The sequence below is a fragment of the Protopterus annectens genome, chromosome 7.part0, assembly GCF_019279795.1.
Source record: "Protopterus annectens isolate FY-2018-M chromosome 7.part0, PAN1.0, whole genome shotgun sequence".
Taxonomy (NCBI): Eukaryota; Metazoa; Chordata; order Ceratodontiformes; family Protopteridae; genus Protopterus; species Protopterus annectens.
The window spans coordinates 1396957717-1396982723 of record NC_056739.1 but is presented as its reverse complement, the minus strand read 5'-3'; the positions used below and the strand labels follow the sequence as shown (position 1 = coordinate 1396982723).

General features: G+C 44.2%; 1 protein-coding gene across 1 annotated transcript in view; it reads left to right on the top strand.

Annotated features, from left to right (window-relative positions):
- The window catches only part of PSMD6 (proteasome 26S subunit, non-ATPase 6), a 629161-nt gene that overhangs the window by 233275 nt on the left and 370879 nt on the right, over positions 1–25007 (top strand). The window contains exon 4 of the mRNA XM_044077992.1: positions 9817–10036. Coding sequence (XP_043933927.1) covers positions 9817–10036 — 220 coding nt within the window. The remainder of the gene's footprint in view (positions 1–9816; positions 10037–25007) is intronic.

Below are 25007 nucleotides of genomic sequence, written 5' to 3'. Positions count from 1 at the left end.
TCAGGCCCCTATGCCTAAAAAACAAATGATAAAAATGGCTGAAGATCTAATTTCTCTAATCAGGGGTAGTCAACCCCCCCCCCCCCCTCTACGAGGCCTAGGGCTGAACTTGATTATCAATCTTCTGGTCAGGATTCTGTTTCTCCTGACTCTTCTAATGACCTGGATTTGTCCATGCCTACTTACGAGGATTCCGATGCAGAGGCCTCCATTCCCTCTGCTTCCTCTCCTGAGGACTTTTCTTTTAGGGAAACTTTACATGCTTTGAGGGAGCATTTCCACTGGGAAAGCCAGGAATTTTCGGATTCAAAAAAGAGGCTTAGGGATTTCCTGCTTCTACCCCAGCAAATGCCTTTGGCTATACCTCCGCTATATCTCCTGTACTAGACATTGTTGATGATGTGTTCTCGGAATCCAGTTTGGCCCCTGATTCCCTGCCTTAGGCTCCTAGTAAACCTGACAAGATACTACAGGGTTCCTGAGTCCCACAAGTTCCTTTTCAAAAATCCTGTTGCAGATCCAGAAACCATTTCTCAGGGGCCAAAGGGCATTAAGGCTTCTACTGCTAAAAATCCTTCCCCTTCTGATAGAGATTCCAGGGCGCTGGATAGATTGGGTAAAAAGGTTTATACTTCTGTGACCTTGGCAATCGGAACTTTAAACTGCTAATTTCATATGTTAAAATATCAACAGCATATTATTGGACTGCTTAAACAGAAAATATCGATTCCTGACTGTGTGGAAAATAAAGATGTACAGGATTTAATGCATTCTGCTGAACAAGTTGGAAAACATACTTTGCAATGTACTTTTGATTCTTTAGAGGCCTCCTGCAGGGCTGCTGTTACTGGGTCTGTGCTTAGAAGGTATGCTTGGCTTAAGGAGCAATCTTTGCCTGATCATGTTAAAACTAAATTGTTGGATGCTCCTTCAAATCAGGACCGCCTGTTTGGCAATAAGGCTGAAGAAGTTCTAAAAAAGATGGAAGATAAAGCTTAAATCTATGCAAACTGTTAAAGATTTCTTACAAGTGCAACCTCCAAGATTTAGTAGGCATTGGCCTACTAAGAATTGGTCCTTTCCAGCCCCTTCCACATCCTCTCAAGCCAAAGCCAGACACAGCAAAAACCCCAGGTTTCAGTCCCAGGGTATTCTCAGAGCTAAGCAGTGGGGGGCCTCCACTTCCAAATCTGGAAATAACAAGACACCCCCTACAGTAAACAGTCTCAATGACTTCCTTTTAAAATTACCAAGCACTTATCTTTCAACCGCCCCTTTGGGGGGAAAGATTGCTCTTTATGCAAAGAACTGGGAACTCATAACCCAGGACAAATGGGTTTTAAATATAGTGTCCCAGGGATACAGATTTCATTTCCACACATTGCCAACACCAAATGGGTGGCCAGACCTGCCCCCGAATCAGTGGGCAGAGGCTCAAAAACAAATACTTTCTCTCTTAAGCATGGGGGCTATTCAGCTGGTGCCAGAAGAGGAAAAGGGACAAGGTTTCTATTTAAGGCTTTTCCTGGTACCCAGAAAAGACAAATCACGCCAACCAATCCTGGACCTGTCTACTCTAAACACCTTTCTGGAGATTCCAAAATTCAAAGATGCTCACTCTTCACCAGTTACTTCCTATGCTAGGCAAAGACGCCTGGTTGGCAACTCTAGATTTAAAAGAAGCATACCTGCACATCCCAGTCAGTGAATCTTGCAGAAGATACCTCCGCTTCAAAGCAGGTCACTTGCATTACCAGTTCTCTGCACTGGCCTTCGTCTTATCTACTGCGCCCAGGGTCTTCACAAAGTGCCTGGCTCCAGTAATTGCATTTTGCAGGCAAAGAAGTATTCAAATATATCCATACCTGGACGATTGTCTAATTCAGGCAGAAAACAAGTGCATTCTTCTGAAGCATCTGGCGTTTGTAAAAAGGGTTCTAACTTGTCTAGGGTACACCATAAACGAAAAGAAATCACAACTGGTACCCTCTCAAAAAATTACATTCCTGGGTGCAAGCTTGAGTACAACTGCCCAGATGACATACCTTACGCCAGAAAAGCAAATTCAGTTGGTGACTTGCGTCAAATAGGTGGCCACAAAAATCCTGCTATCTGCAAGGCAAATTCTGCAAGCCTTGGGTTTCATGGCCTCCTGCATTCTTCTAATTCCAAATGCAAGACTGCATATGAGGAAACTTTAGTGGTACTTAAAAAGTTTATGGAGTCAACATTGTCACAGCCTGGAAACAATGATTCCTATCATACCTTGCCTGCAACTAGAGTTCCTATGGTGGGCAGAGGCCTGCCACCAAAACAAGGGACTGCCATTCACTCCACCCCTGCCACCCAAACCCTAACTACAGACGTGTCAGACTATGCTTGGGTGGGTGGGGGGGGGGGGCTAATCTGGCAGGAAAGTACATTCAGGGCAAACTGATCCCAAATCAAATGCACCTACATATCAATCAGAAAGAGATGCTAGCTGTACAGAATGCACTGACAGCCTTCAAGGACTACCTTCATCCAGGACAACTAATGATAAAGACAGACAACACCACAGTTATGTGGTACATAAACTAGCAGGGGGGTGCGCATTCCTACCCCCTTTGCAGACTAGCCATGGCATTGTAGAACACAGCCTTGACCTACCAAATACAACTACAAGCTCAGTTCCTGCCAGGAAAGCTAAATACTCTGGCAGACAAACTAAGCAAAAATCTTATGGACCCACATAAATGGAAATGGGAAACACAAGTTTTCAACATGTTGACACGCAAATGGTGGAGCCCAGACATAGTTCTGGGGTGAGGCAAAAAGATCGATCAGTTAACAAATTCTGCACAAGAATTCATCACAAAAAAAGCTTGGAAAGTGGATGCTCTATCATTCAGCTGGAAAAACCTGTCAGTCTTGGTTTTCCCCCTCTGCCTCTGCTCTCCAAAGTTCTACTAAAAGTCAGACAGGACAAACCAAAAATGATTCTTATTGCTCCAGACTGGCCTTGCCAACACTGGTACCCACTCCTGCGCAATGTGTCACACCTTCTGCTGTGGCACCTACCTCAGACACCTTGCTTATTGTCTCATAGGTTCATAGGTTCATACTAGGCTATCTGCCCGAGGGCATTTACAAGCCTAGCCCATAGTTTTGTGGCTTACGCCACCCCTTTAGTATGGGGAACTATACCCATTATTTTGCTGTGCCTCTGTCGAGCAGTGACACTGAGGTAATCCCTGGGGTATATCTGCGATCTCCCATCCATTGGTCAAGATTTCTCTTGAACAAGGCCAGCGAGGTGCTCTGCCTCACATATACCGGGATTTTATTCCACAGCATAGGGAGTCTTTGGGTGATGAATCTATCTATCAGCAGAACTACCAAATTCTGCACGCTCAGCTCCAAACTTTGAATCTTGCAGTGTGGCTAATCAACTAATTTCACCCTTGGCATCCCTCAGCAAACCTGTGATGGATGTCATTTTGGAGGCTAGAAGGCCTAGTACTAGAAAATCTTAAACTGACAAATGGAAAAGATTGTGTGCCTGGAACCAATCACAAGGAATAAGCACAGCAATGCCCAATATTCCTCAGATTCTGCAATACTTAACTGAGATGCTTCACAAAGGCCTATCTTTTTCTTCCATAAAAATCCATGCCGCTGCCATTTCAGCTCATTACAACACAGAACCCCCCATCTTCTCTCATCCTCTGTTAAAGCAGTATCTCAGAATGGCCAAAAATGTAAGACCTCCCAGGAGAGCACTAACTCCTTCATGGGACCTCAATTTTGTTTTGGAAAAACTCAAGTCTCCCTCCTTTTGAACCAGCTGCTACTGCAGACCTAAAATTTCTCTCCTGGAAAACAGGTTTCCTTTTAGCAGTCACTTCAGCTAGATGGATTTCAGAATTACAGGCTCTTATGGCAGTGGAGCCTTTCATTATTTTTCATGCGGGCAGGGTGTCTCTCAGGACCAGTCCATCTTTCATGCCTAAGGTGGTATCCAGTGTGGCTCTTAATTGGACCATTCATCTGCCAACTTTCTTTCCCAATCCACAGAACAAGGGTGAGCAGATTCTGCATTCATTGGATGTACACAGACAACTTAGGTTCTACTCAAACAGGACAAAATCTCTAAGAAAATCTGAGCAACTATTGGTGGCATTTGCTTCAGGGGCAGAGGGAAAGGCTATTTCAAAGCAGACTATTTCAAAATGGGTAAGCCATTGTATTCATTTCTGCTATATGCACCATGGTAAACCTATCCCCAAGGAGATCAGATCTCATTCCACCAGGGCTGCATCTACTTCTGCAGCCTTTCTCAGAGGGGTTCCTAAGCGAGACATTCTAGAAGCTGCTACCTGGAGCTCAGTTCATACATTCAGCAAACATTGCCATTTACCTCTCTTCTCTAAATTGTATTAAACCGACACCATCATTTCCATCCAGAAGTTCAGAATCCCTCAGGCCAAAAACTTGTACTACGCCTAGAAAAACGACGACCAAACCGCAGGCTCAGGCCCATAAGCCTCAAAAACAAATGCTTAGAATGGCTGAAGACCTTATTACCTTAATTAGGGGAAGCCAGCCTTCCCCCCTCTAAGAGACCTAGAACAGAATTTCTTTCTGATTCTTCTGATCAGGAGTCTTGATATTTCTGCTCCTTCTGATAGCCAGGATTTGCCCTTATCTACTTATGAGGATTTTGATGCAGAGGATTCCATTCCCTCTGCCTCCCCTCCAGAGGATCTTTTTTTCAGCAAAATCTTGCATACTGTTAGGGAGCATTTCCGCTGGGAAAGCCAGGATTACTCTGAGTCCAAAAAGAGACTTAGGGAGTTTTTACTCCTGCCTCAGCAGATGCCTTTAGTTATCCCTCCTGTTCTGGACATTGTAGATGATGCTTTCTTGGAATCTAGCCTTACCCCAGACACTTTACCTCCAGCTCCCAGAAAACCTGACGGGTACTACAGAGCACCTGACTCTTTCAAGTTCCTCTTCAAGAATCCTTCTGCGGATCCAGAGATCATTTCCCAAGGACCAAAAGGCATTAAGGCTACTGCTGCCAAAAATCCTACCCCTTCTGATAGAGATTCTAGAGCCTTAGACAGATTGGGTAAGAAGGTGTAGTGCTACTTTGGCCATTAGGGCTTTAAATTGCCAGTTTCATGTGTTAAAGTATCAGCAGCATGTCATGGGACTACTTAAACAGAAATTTATGTTGATTCCTGACTGTGCTGAACACACAGAATTGCAAGATTTAATGCATTCTGCAGAACAAGTTGGTAAACATACTTTGCAGTGTGGTTTTGATAATTTAGAAGCATCTTGCAGGGCTGCTGTCACAGGGTCTGTACTTAGAAGGCATGCTTAGCTTAAAGAACAAAACTTCCCAGATCATGTTAAAGATAAATTACTGGATGCTCCCTTAAACCAAGACCGCCTTTTTTGGCAACAAAGCAGAAGTCCTCAAAAGGATGGAGGAAAAAGCTAAATCTATGCAAACTGTTAAAGATTTGCTACAAGTACAGCCTCCCAGATTCAGTAGGCGTTGGCCCTCAAAGAACTGGTCCTTTCCAGTCACTTCCAGGCCTTCTCAGTCCAAACCCAGGAACAGCAGACCACCTAGGCTTACGGTCTCAGGCTACGCACAGACCTAAGCAGTGGGGGGCTCCCACTTCCAAAGCAGGGAGTAGTAAGCCACCCTCCTACGGAAAAATGGCACAATGACTTAACCTTAACCCTTCCAAGCCCAGCTCAACTACCTGCTGCCTTAGGAGGAAAGCTCGCCCTGCATGCCAAAAAACTTGGGAACTCATTACCCAGGACAAATGGGTTTTAAGCATAGTTTCCCAAGGATACAGATTCTACTTCCACACACTACCGACCCGAAATGGTTGGCCAGATCTACCACCAAATCAATGGGTGGAGGCCCAACAGCAGGTTCTCTCTCTTCTCAGTATCAGGGCTATTCAGCCTGTCCCAACAGAACAAAGGGGACAAGGTTTTTATTCAAGACTTTTTCGGGTACCCAGAAAAGATGACAACTCACATCCTATCCTGGACCTCTCTATTCTCAGCACCTTTCTGGTAGTTCCAAAATTCAAAATGCTAATTCTTCAACAGCTTCTCACCATGCTAGCCAAGGATGCCTGGCTGGCAACACTAGACTTAAAGGAAGCTTACCTGTACATCCCAATAAGGCAATATTGTAGGAAATGCATACTCTTCAGTGCAGGCTCCATGCACCATCAGTTCTCTGCACTTCCCTTTGGCTTATCTACTGCGCCAAGGGTATTCACAAAGTGTCTAGCTCCAGCCATTGCATTTTGCAGGCAGAGAAATATTCAAATTTACCCATAATTGGACGATTGTCTGATTCAGGCAGAAAGCCAGGACTTGCTATTACAACACCTGGCATTCGTAAAGAAACTTCTAACCTCACTGGGGTACACTATCAACGAAAATAAATCTCACCTAGTACCCTGCCAACAAATTGTATTCCTGGGAGCAAGCTTGAACACAACTTCCCAGATGGCATTCCTGGGAGCAAGCTTGAAAACAACTTCCCAGATGGTATTCCTCACTCCAGAGAAACAAGTTTATTTGACAACCTACTTCAAACTGTTGGCCACAAAACCCCAGCTATCTGCAAGGAAAATACTGCAAGCCCTGGGGTTCATGGTCTCTTTCATTCTACTAATTCAGTATGCAAGACTGCATATGAGGAAACTCCAATGGTATCTAAAAAGCCTATGGTGTCAACATTCTCGGGACCTGGAAACAATGATTTCTATCATTCCTTGTATGAAGGCAGAGTTCCTTTGGTGGGCAGAGGCCTGCTACCACAACAAGGGACTCCCTTTCACTCTACCCCCTGCCGCCCAAACTCTAACAACAGACGCATCAGACTATGCATGACAGGCTCACATGGCAGGGCTGTGCATTCAGGGCAAATGGAACCCGAGACAAATGCACCTGAATATCAATCAAAAAGCAATGTTCGCTGTACAGAATGACAGCCTTCAAAGACTGTATTCTTCCAGGACAACTATTAGTAAAGACAGACAACACCAGAGTTATGTGGTACATAAACAAGCAGGGGGTAACCCACTCGTACCCTCTCTGCAGACTAGCCATGGCCCTGTGGAACACAGCCTTGAGCTACCAAGTACACCTACAAGCTCAATTCCTGCCAGGCAAACTAAATTCACTGGCAGACTACTTAAGCAGAAATCTCATGGACCCACACGAACGGAAACTAGAACCCAAAATATTCAAACTCTTGAGGGAACAAATGGGGGACTCCAGAAATAGACCTGATTGCCTCCCCTCAGAGCTACCAATTGAAAAAATTTTGCACAAGAACTCCCCACAGTCAAGCTTGGAAAGTGGATGCCCTGTCCTTTACCTGGGAAAGCCTCTCGGTTTATGCCTTTTCCCCTCTGCCTCTCCTCTCGAAGTTTCTACTAAAGATCAAACAGGACAAGCCAAGGACAATACTGATTGCAACAGACTGGCCACGCTAGCACTGTATGGCACTGCTACAACCATGGCACCTGCCTCAGACCCCTTCCCTGCTGTCCCAGCAGAAGGGCCAGATTCTGCACCCTCAGCTTCAAACCTTGAACCTTGCAGCCTGGCTAATTCCTTTAGCATCCCTCGTGAAGCAGGTGCTGGATGTCATCCTGGAGGCAAGGAGGCCTAGTACTAGAAAATCCTATGCTGAAAAGTGGAAAAGATACTGTTCCTGGAGCCAGGCTCAGGGGATGGGCACAACAGTGCCCAGCTTACCTCATATTCTACAGTACTTAACAGAAATGCTCCACATGGTCCTATCCTTCTTGTCAATTAAAATTCATGCCTCTGCCATTTCAGCACATTATAATACTGAGCCCACCCCTCTTCTCTCACCCTTTGCTAAAACAATTTCTTAGAGGGGCCAAAAATTTAAGACCCCCCAGGAGAGCTCCCACTCCAGCCTGGGACCTTAACTTTGTATTGGAAAAGCTCACTCTTCTCCCCTTTGAGCCAGCTGCAACAGCAGAGTTGAAATTCCTTTCCTGGAAAACAGCCTTCCTTCTAGCCATCACTTCAGCAAGAAGAGTGTCTGAATTACAGGCCCTCATGGCAGTGGAACCCTTCATTATCTTCATGCGGGCAGGGTTTCACTCAGGACTAATCCTTCATTTGTGCCCAAGGTGGTGTCTAGTGTGGCACTAAATCAGTCCATTCAGTTGCCTACTTTTTTCCCTAATCCACAAAACAAAGGGGAACGAATACTGCACTCTCGGGATGTGCACAGTCAACTTAGATTTTATTTGGACAGGACTAAGCCTCTCAGAAAATCTGAACAGCTGCTAGTTGGCTTTGCTGCAGGGGCAGAGGGGAAGGCCATTTCAAAGCAAACCATTTCCAAACAGATAGCTCATTGCATTAATTTCTTCTACAAACACCATGGAAAACCTACCCCCAGGGGATAAGATCACATTCCACCAGGGCTGCATCTACCGCTGCGTTTTTTCTCAGAGGAGTCCTTACCGGGGACATCCTAGAAGCTGCTACCTTGAGCTCTGTACATACCTTCACCAAGCATTACCACATGCCTATCTTTTCTAAATCCAGAGCTGGATTTGCCACTGTGGTCTTGCAGGGCTTAATAGCTGGCCCTAATGCTCTTTAACTTCCTCCTCCCTTCCTTAGCCTTGGGAATCAACCCAAATGTGATGACTGCAACAGTGAAACACGAAGAACATAGTACAGTTGTGTACACTTAGCATAAATGTAGATGTTCGAGTGTATTCACTGTTGCAGTCCTGGTTACCCTCCCTCCAGCCCCCTGACTTCTCTTGGCTATACCTTTTTGGTATATTTATTTTTTTCTCGTATATTTATTTTTTTCTGGTGTATTTGCTTTTTGATGGGGTGTACCATACCATATAATTGCTTCGTATTGTGGGGGCACCTGACATCTGCGGCAAGAAAAACTGATGTAATTGCGTCGGTTGCATGTTTTATACCCCTTACGACCTGACGTCATTGAAGAAGCGACAGCATCTGATGCAGAAATCCGAAGACTCTGGTATTCAGGCCGGCTGAGGGCTACCTGCAGACAGATAACCCAAATGCGATGACTGCAACAGTGAATACACTCAAACATCTACATTTATGACAAGTGTACACAACTGTACTTTCTTCTCCCCTCCTTTTAGCTGACCTAGTTTTTTCTTTGCTGCATTTACTCAGACTCTCAAGGGTCTTCTGGTTTTAGATAGTCAGAGGAACTTAAGCTCCTCTGCTCACTTATGTACCACAACACTCACCAGCTTAGGTCATACACCAGATGTACAAGTGTAAAGAAAGTTTTGGCTTTGATACAAAGGCTGGACGTCGGGTTACCTCAGCGAGACCCCAACAGTACTGGAATATTGCAACAGTGATCAGTAGGACATCTACTGGTATGGTAAGTTCTTGCAGAATTGTACCTATTAGTTTCATAAAGTGAAAGTTAAATTGCCTAGTTCTGCAATACAAAATATTTAATTTATATATTTTATTTATCTATTTTCCCTTTTATATTTTTGGTATGAAGTAATGTTCCAATCAGTTTGGGCTGTGATAATTTTATAATTATAAGGGCTTTACATCACTTCTGCATTTTTTATGAACAGTCTGCATTGTAGGTTACTTTTTTCTTTCCTTTACTTCTTCATGGTGTAGAATTGCATTGTTTGTATTTAACATATTTGTACATTGATGATTAAAGATTACAGTTATTTTAAATCTTGTGTTAATATAGTTTTCTATACAATTTTCTAGCTTAATAGAAGAAGGGGGAGACTGGGACAGAAGAAATCGTTTGAAAGTTTATCAAGGTCTCTATTGTGTGGCAATTAGAGACTTTAAACAAGCAGCCGAACTGTTTCTTGATACCGTTTCAACATTTACTTCTTATGAGTTAATGGACTATAAAACCTTTGTAACATATACAGTTTACGTCAGCATGATTGCCCTCAAAAGACCGGACCTTCGAGAGAAGGTAAGAACAGATTATTTTAGTGATACACTTTGATACGTGCAACAAATTTTATGTTGGAAAAACCATTAGAGCTTTACATAAAAGAATATATGAGCATGTTTTAACCATTAGAAAAAAGGATAGAACTAATGCTTTGGCAGTGCATGCAACAGATGTTTACTCTTCAAGAAATTTTCTTTCTTTGTATTGGAAAGGGTTAATTCTGATCCTTTCACAGGTGACTATAGGACTTTCTTAGAATGTAAAGAAGAAAGTTTGTGGCAAATAGTTTTGGTTGCTGACAAAACTCCAGGCCTTAATGGCACTATTAACATAAAATGTTTCTTAATGGCTAGAAATAGGTAGTTCATTATGTGGACTACCTATTATTTTAGTATATAAATAATAAGTGTCTTATTAATTATTAACATTGCATGTATTACAATACATCATACTAGAGTATTGTATTAAAATTAGTTATTTTATTCATTTTTTATTTTTATAAGTGTTTAGATTTCTTTAAGAATGTCATGTGATATAATTGACAACAGTTTATAAATGCATTTTGAACTGGAAAGCTGTTTGTTCTGAAGAAGCTCATATTGATTAAAGTGAGTGAAAGCGCTTAACTATTTACTCAGTTACGGTCCTGTGTTTGGATTTATTGCTTCCACTGGTGTTCATTTTTTATCTGGTTTTGAGTTTTATTCTTATTTTGTCTTAGTAGATGAAAGTTGCAGAACTTTCAGATCTGGTGAAGAGCTTAACCTGGTCAGAGTAGGGGTACATCCAGGAGTTGAGCATGTGTTGTTTCAGTACTGATTTAAAGTCAGGCAGGTTAGTAGTAGATGATGTTCTTCATCTCACATTGCTGCAGTCCTTACACTTGGGTAGTCCGCTGTCCTCGGTCGGCCCGAATATCGAAGTATAAGGCTGACGTTGGTCAGGGCGCATTTGACTGACATCAGAACGTCAGGGTACAAATGCGCATGACCGACGTCATATCCTCAGTCTTTTTTGCCGCATGGTCCGATGCAGAAGCAGCATTGCAAGTGCCGGTTGGCGTTCTGAGATTTTTCGATTTAGAAGTTTCAGACCGAGTTCAAAGTTGGCTAAGTACCCCGTTGGGGAATATTTTACTTTTTTCTTGCCTCTGTCATTTACCGGATGTCAGAAAAAGTCAATAATTGCATTTCTTGTGGGAAACAGATACCGCATAGAGATTATCATACTTTGTGTATTCCTTGCTTAGGGCCTGAGCACGACGTTGTTGGCTGTCGCTCTTGTGCTAGATTTAACAAACGCACTATAAGGAGAAGGTTGGATTGTGCAAGGTTAGTCTTTGGGAAGCGGTGCAACTATAAAATGCCGTCGGATGCTCCGCGCGCTTCTTCGAAGAAGCGCAAGGACAAGGCAGTTAAGCCTAGGCTAGAAGAACCGTCTGTACTGGACGCCGGTTCTTTAGAGGTGTCGGTGGAGCCGGTGGCTCCACCGGAGGTTTCTTTGTGTTCCCAGGGTGAGACCTTATTATTGCAAGATGTGGCCTCTCAGGAGACAAGTCAGGCTGAGGGGGCTTCTCAGGTTACTATACTCCCCTCCCTTCCTAAGGTGGCTAGGCCCTCTCCTTCTGTTTCAAAGGCTTCTCCCAGGGGCAGGCCAGGTTTAGCTTCAGTTGGTGTTACCCCTAGCTCTTCAGGTACTGTGCCCAAGAAGCATATGCTTAAAATGGCAGAAGATTTGATTACTTTGATTAGGGGTTCTATGCCCCCTCCTGATAAGAGACCTAGGGTGGAACCTGAGCTGGGGGGTTTTGAGCAGGCTTCAGATGTTTCAGAGTCTTCGGCTGAAGACTTGCAGGAGTACTCTCCTTATTCTGATTCTGATGTGGATGATTCTACTCCTTCTGCTACTCCTCCTGAGGATTTTTCTTTTTCAGAAACTCTTCATTCCATGAGGGAGCATTTTAAGTGGGAAGGTCAGGACTTCTCTGATTCCAGGAAAAGGCTTAGGGAATTTCTGTTTTACCCCAGCATAGGCCTTTGGCTATACCTCCTGTTTTGGATGTAGTGGAAGATGTTTTACAGAGGCTTCTCTTAATCCTGATTCTTTGCCTCCTGCTGCTGTTAAGCGGATAGGTATTACAGGGTGCCTGAAGCTCATAAGTATCTTTTAAGAGTCCTAGGGCAGACCCAGAAACTGTTAGCCAGGGGCCTAAAGGTGTTAAGGCTTCTGTTGTTAAAAATCCGGTTCCTGCAGACAAGGAGGCTAGGGCCTTGGATAGATGGGGAAAGAAAGTCTATACTTCTTCCACTCTTGCTATGAGGGCTCTGAATTGCCAGTTTCACATGTTGAAATACCAAAACTATCTCCTTTCACAATTGAAGTCTAAGGTTGATGCTCTGGCAATAGGTATTGATTGTAAAGAGTTGCAAGATTTAGTGCATGTTTCTGAACAAGTGGGTAAGCATTCTTTGCAATGTGGTTTTGATGCTGTACAGGCCTCGTCTAGGGTGGCTGCCACTGGGTCAGTTCTTCGCAGGCACGCCTGGCTGAGGGATCAGAATTTGTCTGAACATGTTAAAACAAGGATTTTAGATGCTCCTTTACAATCTGACGTGTTGTTTGGTCCTCCTGTTGAGACAGTTTTAAAGAAAATGGAAGACAAGGCTAAGTCTATGCAGACTGTTAAAGATTTTTTGCAGGTCCAGCCTCCAAAGTTTAGTAGAAATTGGCCTACTAAAGGGTGGACGTATCCTTCTTATGATTCCCAGTCTAGGGGTAGATCTAGACGTGGTAAGGGCAGAGCACAGGGCTCTTTTAGGCCTAGAACAGGGAGTTCTCCTGCACAGGCTTCGGGTGAGGGCAGGGGTCAGTCCTTTCGTAAGCAGACCCTATGACCTACCTTTTCAGCTGCCAGAGCTTGCTCGTCTGGCGGCACCTTTGGGAGGAAGGTTGGCACTTTTCGAAGAAAATTGGAGTTTAATTACCCAGGACAGATGGGTATTGGATATCATACACCAAGGCTACAGGTTTTATTTCCATACCTTGCCTCCTTTCAAAGGCATGCCAGACGTTCCTCCTCAACAAAGAATAGAGGCTCACAAACAGGTTTCTCTGTTGCTCCAACTAGGGGCCATACAGCCGGTCCCTCTGCCAGAAGTGGGCCTAGGATTTTATTCTCGCCTGTTCCTAGTACCAAAGAAGGGGAACACGTGGAGACCAATTTTGGATTTATCTATCCTCAACACTTATCTGGACATTCCCAAGTTCAAAATGTTGACGTTGCAGCAGCTTTTACCTCTGCTGGGCAAAGATCATTGGATGGTAACTTTGGATCTCAAGGAGGCTTACCTTCATGTTCCTATCAGACTAAGTTACAGAAAGTATCTGCGTTTTCGAGCTGGGACTTCTCACTGTCAGTTCTCTGCATTGCCCTTTGGCTTATCTACTGCGCCCAGAGTGTTCACGAAAGTTCTGGCTCCAGTGATAGCTTTCTTCAGACTAAAAGGAATACAGATCTATCCTTATTTGGATGACTGCCTAATTCTGGCTCAAGGAAGGGAAGAGCTTCTTCATCATTTGGAATATGTGATAGCAGTGCTAAGATGCCTAGGGTATTCTGTGAACGAAATAAAGTCCAGTCTAGTACCCTCTCAAGACATGTGCTTTCTGGGTGTGAGACTGAATACAGCATCCCAGATGGCCTTTTAACCCCGGACAAACAAAAGAGTCTATCCCTTTACTTCCATCAACTATCTCATCAGTCCGGGCTGACTGCAAGGACAGTCCTTCAAGCCTTAGGGTTCATGGCATCTTGTATTCTGGTGCTTCCCAATGCCAAACTGCATATGAGGAAGCTACAATGGTATCTCAAAATGTATGGACACAGCACTGCCAGGATCTGGACACTGTCATTCAAATAATACCTTGCATTCAAAAGGAATTTTTGTGGTGGGCTCAGGAATGTCACCTAAACAAGGGACTCTCTGTGACCCGGCCAGAGGCGAGTCAGATTTTAACGACAGATGCCTCAGACAAAGCTTGGGGAGCTCATCTAAATGGAAAGTGGATACAAAACAAGTGGCCTGTCAGACTACAACATCTACATATCAACATGAAGGAGATGTTAGCAGTCCAGTTTGCATTAATAGCTTTCAAGGAATTACTTCTTCCAGGGCAGGTGTTGATTCTAACAGACAACACAACTGTCATGTGGTACATCAACAAGCAAGGGGAACGATTCTTATCCTCTATGCAGGCAAGCAATGATTTTGTGGGAGACTGCTCTCAGTTTACAGCTCAATCTTCAGGCAAGGTTTCTGCCAGGAGCACAGAACTCCTTAGCAGATGTGTTGAGCAGACAATTATGGATCCCCACGAGTGGAAATTGGATCCTCATGTATTTCAGAAATTGACAGTGTCATGGGGAACTCCAGACATAGATCTGTTCGCTTCTCCACTAAACCATCAGCTGCCAAGGTTTTGCACAAAAAGGTTTCATCCCACAGCTTGGAGAGTGGATGCTCTTTCTTTCAAATGGAGCAATCTCCATGTGTATGCCTTTCCACCTCTGCCTCTCCTCCCAAAGGTACTTCTAAAGGTCAGACAGGACAAGCCAAGGATGATTTTAATAGCTCCGGATTGGCCTCGACAGCACTGGTACCCATTACTGAGAAGTCTGGTACGGAAGCCTCCATGGCCTTTGCCTTCGATTCCACACCTGTTGTCGCAGGACAGCCATTTGCTAAATGTCAAGCTTCACTCTCTGCACCTAACAGCCTGGCATATTCTGTTTTGAACCATAGTGGGCCTCCACTTCCTCAGCAAGTTTTGAATGTTATTTTGGAAGCTAGAAGGCCTAGTACAAGGAAAGTGTACGCAGACAAATGGAAGAGATTTTTATTTTGGAGTGCAGCAAAGATTTTGATGTTTCTGAGCCTAATTTGTGTGTGGCTCTTCAATATCTTACTGAGTTACTAGACAAAGGTTTGTCTTTCTCTTCTATTAAAGTTCATGCTGCAGCAATTTCAGCTCACTATGATTCGACCCACCATTGTTTTCTCATCCTTTGTTCAAGCAATTTCTTAGAGGGGCAAAGAATATAAGACCCCACGAAGAGCTCCTACTCCTGCTTGGGATCTCAATTTTGTGTTGGAGAAACTCACTCTACAACCTTTTGAGCCTGCAGCTACTGCTGAGTTGAAATATTTATCATGGAAGACTGCTTTTGTTGGCCATTACCTCTGCAAGAAGGGTTTCTGAATTACAGGCCCTTATGGCGGTTGAGCCTTTCTTGATTTTCCATAAGGATAGGGTATCATTACGTACTAATCCTTCTTTTATGCCTAAGGTGGTTTCTAGTGTGGCTTTAAACCAAACTATTCATTTGCCTACTTTTTATGCAAATCCCCAAAATAAAGGGGAAAAGATTTTGCACACTTTAGATGTTCACAGGCAGTTGCGTTATTATTTGGACAGAACTAAAGGGTTCAGGCAATCTCAGCAGTTGTTTGTTTCTTTTGCTTTGAGTTCTCAGGGCAAGCCTGTGTCAAAACAAACTATTTCTAAGTGGATTGGGTTTTGCATTGCTTTCTGTTATTCCCATCATGGCAAGGAGATTCCAGCTGGGATTAGGCCTCATTCCACTAGGGCTACTGCCACTTCAACAGCTTTTTTGAGGGGAGTGGCAACCAAGGATATTTTGGAGGCAGCTACTTGGAGTTCTGTGCATACTTTCTCTAGGCATTATCACCTGCCACTTTACTCTGAGTCCAGGGCTGGTTTTGCCACTGCTGTTTTGCAGGGCATTTTGGCAGCTCCTGCTTCCTTGTAGTTAGCCATCCTCCCTTACCTCTGCTTTGGGATTCTACCCAAGTGTAAGGACTGCAGCAATGTGAGATGAAGAACATAGTACAGTTTTGTACCTACCATAAATGTAGATGTTCGAAGATCCACATTGCTGCAGTCCAATTTACCCTCCCTCCTTCCCCTCTGTAGTTAGAGGTGGTTGTGTAGGTTGGGTTGTACATATTGTGTATATTGTGTATATTGTACATATAGTTAGTGCAAGGGTGGTTGGTTGGTTGTTTGCTGTCTTTTGGTTTTGACCTTTATTTTTAGGGTCTTCTGACATCTGGGGCAAGAAAAGACTGAGGATATGACGTCGGTCATGCGCATTTGTACCCTGACGTTCTGATGTCAGTCAAATGCGCCCTGACCGACGTCAGCCTTATACTTTGATATTCGGGCCGACCGAGGACAGCGGATTACCCAAGTGTAAAGACTGCAGCAATGTGGATCTTCGAACATCTACATTTATGGTAGGTACAAAACTGTACTTTCTTCATGTTTCACTCACTGTTGCAATCATTACCTTTGGGTAATCTTCCGGCAGGTTGCCCTCAGTCGGCCTGAATAACAAAGTCTTTGCTGTCTCCCCTTCCATGATGTCAGGTCGTCAGGGGTATAATGTTGTGGAATGTGTAAAGTTGGGTATAAAGTAGGTAGTTGGGGAGTTCTAGTCAGTTTAGTTTTTTTAATGATAAACAGTGATGGGTTCTAGTTAGTTGGTGGCAAAATTGGTCACTTTATTGTAGCACTGTTCCATTTTAGATCTAGAGGAGCTCTGTAAATTTGTTAGTACTGGAGCGCCATAAAGCAGAGATGGTAGTAGGAAAGTTTTGGCAAGGGTGATTTTAGAAGAAAAGGTTAGTGTGCATTTGTTTCTGTAAAGTGTACCAAGTTTCTGGTGGGTTTTCTTTATATTATGTTGGATATGAAGATCAAACTGAAGGTGATTGTCTACAGCTACACCCGATAACCTGTGTGGTGGACATTTTTATTGGTGGTGGTATCAGCAGAGAGAATTTTGAAGTTGTTTAGATTGGTAGTACAGTTCTTTGGTTGAAAGAGAAGCAGTTTACATTTTTTTGGATTGAGGAATAGCTGGCAGTTGGTAAGCCAGGATTCGACAGCAGAGAAACTTTGTTGTTGCTAATTTAATAAAGATGTTTCTTGTTTAAAAAAAAAAAAAAAGCTTTCAGGAAAACTGATCGATGTCCTTCATGGATGCATCTGCAGTCATAACAAGTGGGTTGTCCTGTCGTCAGGCAGCCCTGCAGTCGGCCGGATTCCAAAGTCCGGGTCCGGCTTCGGCTGATGTCGCACTCCACCCGACGTCATCTCTGTTGGTCTTCGGGTATAAAAGCATCAGCCGACGCCATTTTCCTCAGTCTTTCTTGCCGTGGCGCCAAGCAGAAGCTGTTCGCAAGTGCCGGTCGGTCGGATCCAGAGATTACTTCTACCGAATACTACTTGAAGACTTCTAAAGCTAAGTACCCGTTGGGGACTCTTTCTTGCCTCAGCCGATGTCAGAAAAAGTTAACAATTGTTTAACCTGTGGGAAACAAATACCTCATAAAGATTTCCACTCTTACTGTCTGCCTTGTTTAGGCCCAGCCCACGACGTAGCAGCCTGTTCGGCCTGTGCCTCTTTCAACCGACGAACGCTTAGGCCGGTCGGAGTTTGCAGAACAGTTTTTCGGTTCTGTTTTTGTGTACCTTATGCCGCCGGATCCTCCGACTACCCCAAAAGCAAAGATAAAGACCGACACTCGCGGTCGCGGTTTCGCCGAAACCACGGTAAAGCAAACGCGAGTGTCTCGGTTTCGGCTGAAACCGAGAAAACTGATCAAAGTACAGCTGAACCTATTCTTACAACTGAGGCCCCTGCTACAACTCTTGAATCGACCTCAGAAATTTTACCCACTACGGTGGTTGACTTATCAGACACCATTCCTTGGATGTCTCTACCCCAGCGTGGTGCTCCTTGGCCTCCTGCTCCCATGTCCATTATCGCCTTCGCCACGGCTTATGCAGCCCAGACTTCTAATTCAGTGCCTGTTAAACCCCCACATCCAGGCCCTCTTCTAGTTCTCAAATGCTTTCTTTGGCAGAAGATTTAATTTCTTTAATTAGAGGATCTCAATCTCACCCAGACAGGGCCTCTCGGCCCCCAGAGAAGAGACCTAGGGCAGAGCCCCTGAGCCAGTGTCTTCTGATGATTCTGCTGATGAATCAGACATAACTGACCAGCCTGAGGCTCCCTTCTCCAATTTTGAAGATTCTGATGCTGAAGAATCCATTCCAGCTGCTTCCCACCAGAAGAATTCTCCTTTGGGAAACCTTGCATGCCATGCGAGAACAGTTCCAATGGCAGCAACAGGATTTTTCAGACTCCAGAAAAGACTTAGGACCTTTCTGCACCTCCCACAGCACAGGCCCTTAGCTATACCTCCTGTTCTCTCTGTGGTGGATGATGCTTTCAATGATGTTTGCTCCGCTCCAGTTTCTTTACCCCCAGCCCCTGCCAAACCAGACAGATTTTACAGGGTGCCAGATACTCATCACCACCTTTATAAGGCCCCACTTGCAGATCCAGAAACTATATCCCAGGGTCCCAAGGCAGTAGCGACCACAGCTAAAACCCTATTCCTTCTGAAAGGGAAGCAAGGTCATTAGACAGATGGGGTAAAAAGGTCTACACTTCAGCTACTCTCTCAGCTAGAGCTTTAAACTGTCAGTTTCACATGATACAATACCAAGAGTTTATGCTTGATCAGTTAACTAAAAAACTAACCACTGATGAATCTCTTGATAAGAAATATGTATTAGAGATGGTAAATAACATACAACAGGTTAGCAACCATTCCCTAAAATGTGGCTATGATGCACTGGAGGCTTCATTTAGATCAGCCATGACAGGCACAGTGATAAGAAGGCATGCATGGCTAAAAGAACAAGCTTTACCGGATCATGTTAAAGCTAAGTTGCTAGATGCTCCTATGGACAAGACAAGTTTGTTTGGTACACCTGCCCAGCAGGTTATGAAGAAAATGGAAGAAAAGGCAAAATCTGTTCAAACTGTTAAAGATTTCTTGCAGGTTCAACCCCAAGGTTTAGCAGGAACTGGCCTGCTAAAAATTGGTCCTTTCCTGACTCCACAAAATTTCAAAGGGGCAGGAATAGGCGCTCCAGAGGTAGAAACCAATCCAGAGGAGGTGCCTACAGAGGACGACAGTGGCAAGGTAACAACAGAGGCGCAGACACAGCCACTGCCACTACATCAGCACAACCACAGTGACTTAATCCTAAATCCGCCTACCAGGGAACAAATAGCAGCTCCTCTAGGCGGAAAGTTAACCTTATTTTCAAAGAACTGGCACTACATAACAAAAGACAAGTGGATTTTACAAACCATAGATCAAGGTTACCGGTTTCACTTCCACACTTTACCAGTCAAAGAGGAATGCCAAACCTACCTCCAAATCAAAAACAGAGGCTCTACGCCAGATAATGGAGTTAGCAAACATGAGAGCTGTGGAAAGAGTGCCAACAGCAGACCAAGGAAAGGGGTTCTACTCCAGACTATTCCTAGTTCCAAGAAAGGAAAAAATTGGAGACCAATTCTCGACCTGTCCACCTTAAATACATACATCATTGTCCCAAAATTCAAAATGCTGACCCTACAGCAACTTCTTCCCATGCTGGGCAAGGAGTCTTGGCTGGTAACTCTAGATCTCAAGGAGGCATACCTGCACGTCCCCATTCGACCAATCTGCAGAAGATACCTCAGATTTCTTGCAGGATCAGAGCACTATCAATTCTCAGCATTGCCCTTTGGCTTATCTACTGCCCAGAGTATTCACAAAATGCCTGGCATCAGTAATCGCCCATTGCAGACTACAGGAATTCAAATTTACCCATACCTGGACGACTGCCTGCTACAAGGGACAACAAAAGCAAGCTGACAACAGATTTACAAAGGGTCATTTACTTGCTACAAGGACTGGGATACACAGTCAATTTACAAAAGTCAAGGCTGATACCATCCCAAACAAGGACGTTCTTGGGCGGAATTGGACACAGTACAACAAATGGCATTCCTGACTACAGAAAAACAAAAAGAACTTCCTCTTTACTTCTTGGCACTAACAAAACTGAACAAGTTAACAGCAAGAAAAGTTCTGCAGGCCTTGGGCTTCATGGCATCATGCATAATCTTGGTCCCATTTGCCAGACTACATATGAGGAAACTACAGTGGTACCTAAAGAATTTATGGTCCCAACACAGACACAGTCTAGAAACAGAAATCCCACTAATTCCATGCTTAAAACAGGAGTTCCTATGGTGGGCTCAGGCATGCCAGTCAAACCCAGGCCTACCCTTTCGCAGATGTCAACCAAGCCAGACCATCACAACAGACGCTTCAGACCTAGGATGGGGGGCCCACATGCTGGACAAATGTGTGCAAGGATTATGGACACAGGATCAACTTCGCCTGCACATCAATCTAAAAGAAATGCTGGCAGTAAAACTGGCAATCCAAAAGTTCAAACCATTTCTCAAAGAGGGCCAGTTGATGATAAGGACAGACAACACCACAGTTATGTGGTACATCAACAAACAGGGAGGCACTCATTCATACCCCCTATGCAGAATGACCTTGGAGCTGTGGACCCTGGCACTCAGCTACAACATTCAGTTACAGGCAATATTTGTACCGGGGAAAGACAATACTCTAGCAGACATATTAAGCAGAACCACTTCGCATGCCCACGAATGGAAACTGCACCCGGACATCTTCAAGACCATCTCAAAGAAATGGGGAATGCCACAGATAGACCTATTCGCATCACCTCTCAATCACCAGCTCAAAAATTCTGCACAAGGACATTCCACCCACTAGCATGGAAAGTGGACTCACTCTCCTTCAACTGGAAAGGCCTAACAGCATATGCATTCCCACCTCTTCCTTTGATACACAAGGTACTACTAAAAATCAAGGAAGAACGTCCAAGGATAATCCTGATAGCTCCAAACTGGCCAAGACAGCACTGGTACCCACTACTGAAGAGCATGTCTCGAACAAAATGTGGCCAATACCTCTGATGCCTTTGATGTTAACTCAGAACAACTACAGCATCATACATCCAAACCTAAAACGCTGCAACTGACTGCATGGAACATCACATAACAGCAGCTAATCCAGAACTTTCCCAAAGAGTTAAAGACATTATTCTTGAAGCACGCAGACCTTCAACAAGAAGGAACTATGCTGGGAAATGGAAAAGGTTTGTCATTTGGAGTACGGAAAGAGGAAAAGATGTGTCAAACATAGATATGCCTAACATTCTGGAGTATCTGGCGAACTTCTTCATTCAGGCCTGTCCTACTCCTCCATCAAGATACATGCATCAGCTATTTCAGCAGAATACAGCTTTGATCCACCTGTTTTTCACCCTTTGCTCAGGCAGTTCCTCAGAGGAATCAAGAATGTAAAACCTCCAAGGAAACCACCATTACCAGCTTGGGATTTAAACTTTGTGCTAGAAAAGTTGACACTATCACCCTTTGAACCAGCAGCAACAGCAGACCTACAACACCTGTCATGGAAAACTGCTTTCCTACTGGCAATAACTTCAGCAAGGAGGGTTTCAGAACTACAGGCCTTAATGGCAGTGCAACCCTTCCTAATTTTCCACCAAGATAGTGTGTCCATGAGGACTAATCCTACATTTATGCCCAAGGTGGTATCCAGAGTGTCTTTGAACCAGGCAATCCACCTACCTACCTTCTTTCCCAACCCACAAAACAGAGGGGAAAGAATACTGCATACCTTGGATGTACATAGACAGCTACGCTACTACTTGGACAGAACAAAAAACAGCAGAAAGACTGACCAACTTTTTGTAGCCTATGCAACAGGAAGGGAAGGAAAAGCTATTTCCAAACAGACAATCTCCAAATGGATAGGAAACTGCATAAGTTACTGTTACTCCTTCCATGGAAAACCAATTCCACAGAACATAAGACCTCATTCTACAAGGGCAACAGCCACTACCACAGCCTTCTTACGAGGAGTGGCAACCAAAGACATTATTGAGGCGGCTACTTGGACCTCCGTGCATACATTTGCCAAGCATTATAATTTGCCTCTTTATTCCAGATCCCGAGCAGGGTTTGCCACTGCTGTACTGCAAGGGATCCTAAACACACCATAATCTACTTTTATCCTCCTCCCTTGTTGGCTATGGTATTCTACCCACTTGTTATGACTGCAGATGCATCCATGAAGGACATAGTACAGTTTTGTACCTACCATAAATGTAGATGTCCGAACTGGATAGCATCTGCAGTCAGGATTACCTCCCTCCTTCCCTCTGTGGTACTCCTAGGGTGTTTACCCTCCTAATAGCTAGCTGTTGGGGGGGAGTCTTTTATGGTGTATTTGTTTGTATATATGTACATATATGTTTATTGTTGTGTTTACCTCTATCTATTTGGAAACATTGGCATCTATCCAAATTTTTAGCATGCAAGAGGGCTACTGGCATCTGGGGCAAGAAACACTGAGGAAAATGGCGTCGGCTGATGCTTTTATACCCGAAGACCAACAGAGATGACGTCGGGTGGAGTGCGACATCAGCCGAAGCCGGACCCGAACTTTGGAATCCGGCCGACTGCAGGGCTGCCTGACGACAGGACAACCCACTTGTTATGACTGCAGATGCTATCCAGTTCGGACATCTACATTTATGGTAGGTACAAAACTGTACTTTGTCTCCTATGAAACCAAGAGGAAAGTACATCCAGTTTCAAAGCAGACAATTTCCAGATGTTTGTCAAGTTTATTGCTTTGTTTATAATAATCATAATAAGCAACTTCAGGCAGGGTTATAGCCCATTTCACAAGGGCTTGGGCTTCTTTAGTGGCATTCTGGAAAGGGGTAGACTCTAGATGCAGCAGCATTGTCCTTGGTACACACTTTCACAGAGCACTACAAACTGGATTCGTTTTGCGGATGTTCTTCGTGTTTCACTGTTGCAGTCATTACATTTGGGTAATCTGCTGGCAGGTTGCCCTCAGTCGGCCTGAATTCCAAAGTCTTGGGTCCTGCGTCGGTTGCTGTCTTCTCTTCCATGACGTCAGGTCGTCAGGGGTATAAAACATGCAGACGACACCATTTTCTTTAGTCTTTCTTGCCGCATGGTGCCCGAAGCAGAACCATCTCGCAAGTGCCGGTCGGACGACTATTGAAATATTTGAGTTTGAGTTTCAGAACCGAAGTCTTCACTAAAGCTATGTACCCCGTTGGGGAAACTTTTTTCTTGCTTTTTACCAATGTCAGAAAAAGTTAATAATTATATTACTTGTGGGAAGCAAATACCTCAGAAGGATTTCTATTTATACTGTATTCCTTGCCTAGGCCCTGATCACAACGTGCCTGACTGTCGGTTTTGTGCTAGATTTAACCAACGCATTGTTAAGCGTCAGTATATTTTTGCATCTAAGTATTTTGGAAACAGATTCAACTACCCAGAAATGTCGTCGGATAGCAATCAGACTACCGGAGTACATAAAAAAACGCAAAGAAAAGGACAGAGAAAGGCAGTCGAGATCCAAAACCAACGACGAAGCTTCTCCTAAGCCAGTCGCCGGTACTCGGTGAGGTGCTTTCGCAGCCCCTGATACCTGCTACCTTCGAGTCGCAGGCCTCTACCGACACCCATGTGGAGTCCGGCATGCCGCAAGATACTCAAGGTATTGGACTGACGGATGTATCTCCCTCGGATGGGTCCGCAGCTGCTGAGCAGGCACCGGCTTCTGAGGGTGTATTCAGACCTCAACATTTATATATCAAACCGACGAAAGCTGCAAAACCAAAGGCAAGGACATCTTCTAAAACTAAAAAAATGACGCCTGAGCCACATGCACAGGCCTCTATGCCTAAAAAACAGATGATCAAAATGGCTGAAGACCTTATTACCTTGATCAGGGGTACCCATCCTCCTCCGGATAAGAGGCCTAGGCAAGACACTGACTATGAATCTTCAGATCAGGTTTCTGTTTCTTCTGATTCCTCTTCTGATCAGGAATTATCTTTACCTTCCTATGAGTATTCTGATGCTGAGGAGTCTATTCCATCTGCATCTCCTGAGGATTATTTATTTGGAGAAACCTTGCATACTTTGAGGGAGCATTTTCACTGGGAGAGTCAAGACTTCTCAGAATCAAAAAAGAGGCTCAGGGATTTCCTTCTCCCTCAGCACAAGCCTTTAGCCATTCCCCCTATTTTAGACATTGTGGATGATGTGTTTTTGGAGTCAAGCCTGACCCCTGACTCCTTACCTCCGGCTCCCAGTAAGCCTGACAGATATTACAGGGTCCCTGACTCTCATAAATTTTTGTTTAGAAACCCTGCTGCTGATCCTGAAACTATTTTACAGGGTCCAAAGGGAGTTAAGGCCTCAACAGCAAAAAAGCCCTACCCCCTCCGACAGAGATTCAAGGGCACTGGACAGATGGGGGAAAAAAGGTTTATACATCTGCAACCTTGGCAGTCAGGGCCTTAAACTGTCAATTTCATATGCTTTAGTACCAACAACATGTTATGGGATTGTTGAAACAGAAAATGATGTTGATTTCAGAATGTGCAGAAAATAAGGAATTGCAGGAATTATTGCATGCAGCTGAACAAGTTGGAAAGTATACTTTGCAATGTAGTTTTGCTTCTTTAGAGGCCTCCTGCAGGGCCGCAGTTTCTAGATCTGTGATTAAGAGGCATGCCTGATTAAAGGAACAAAATTTGCCTAATCATGTTGAAGCTAAATTGCTAGATGCACCTTTACAGCATGATTCTCTGTTTGGTAGTAAGGCAGAAGAGGTTTTAAAGAAAATGGAATACAAAGCTAAGTCCATGCAAACTGTTAAAGATTTCTTACAAGTGCAGCCACCTAGATTCAGTAGACACTGGCCTACAAAAAATTGGTCCTTTCCGGTGTCAGCGCTCAAAGGGGCAAATCCAGACGCCCTAAGGGTTCCAGGTACCAGGCTCAAGACTCGTACAGGTCAAAGCAATGGGGCGCATCCACCTCCAAATCTGGAAGAGATAAAGCGCAAACCTACAGAAAGCTATCACAATGACTTCC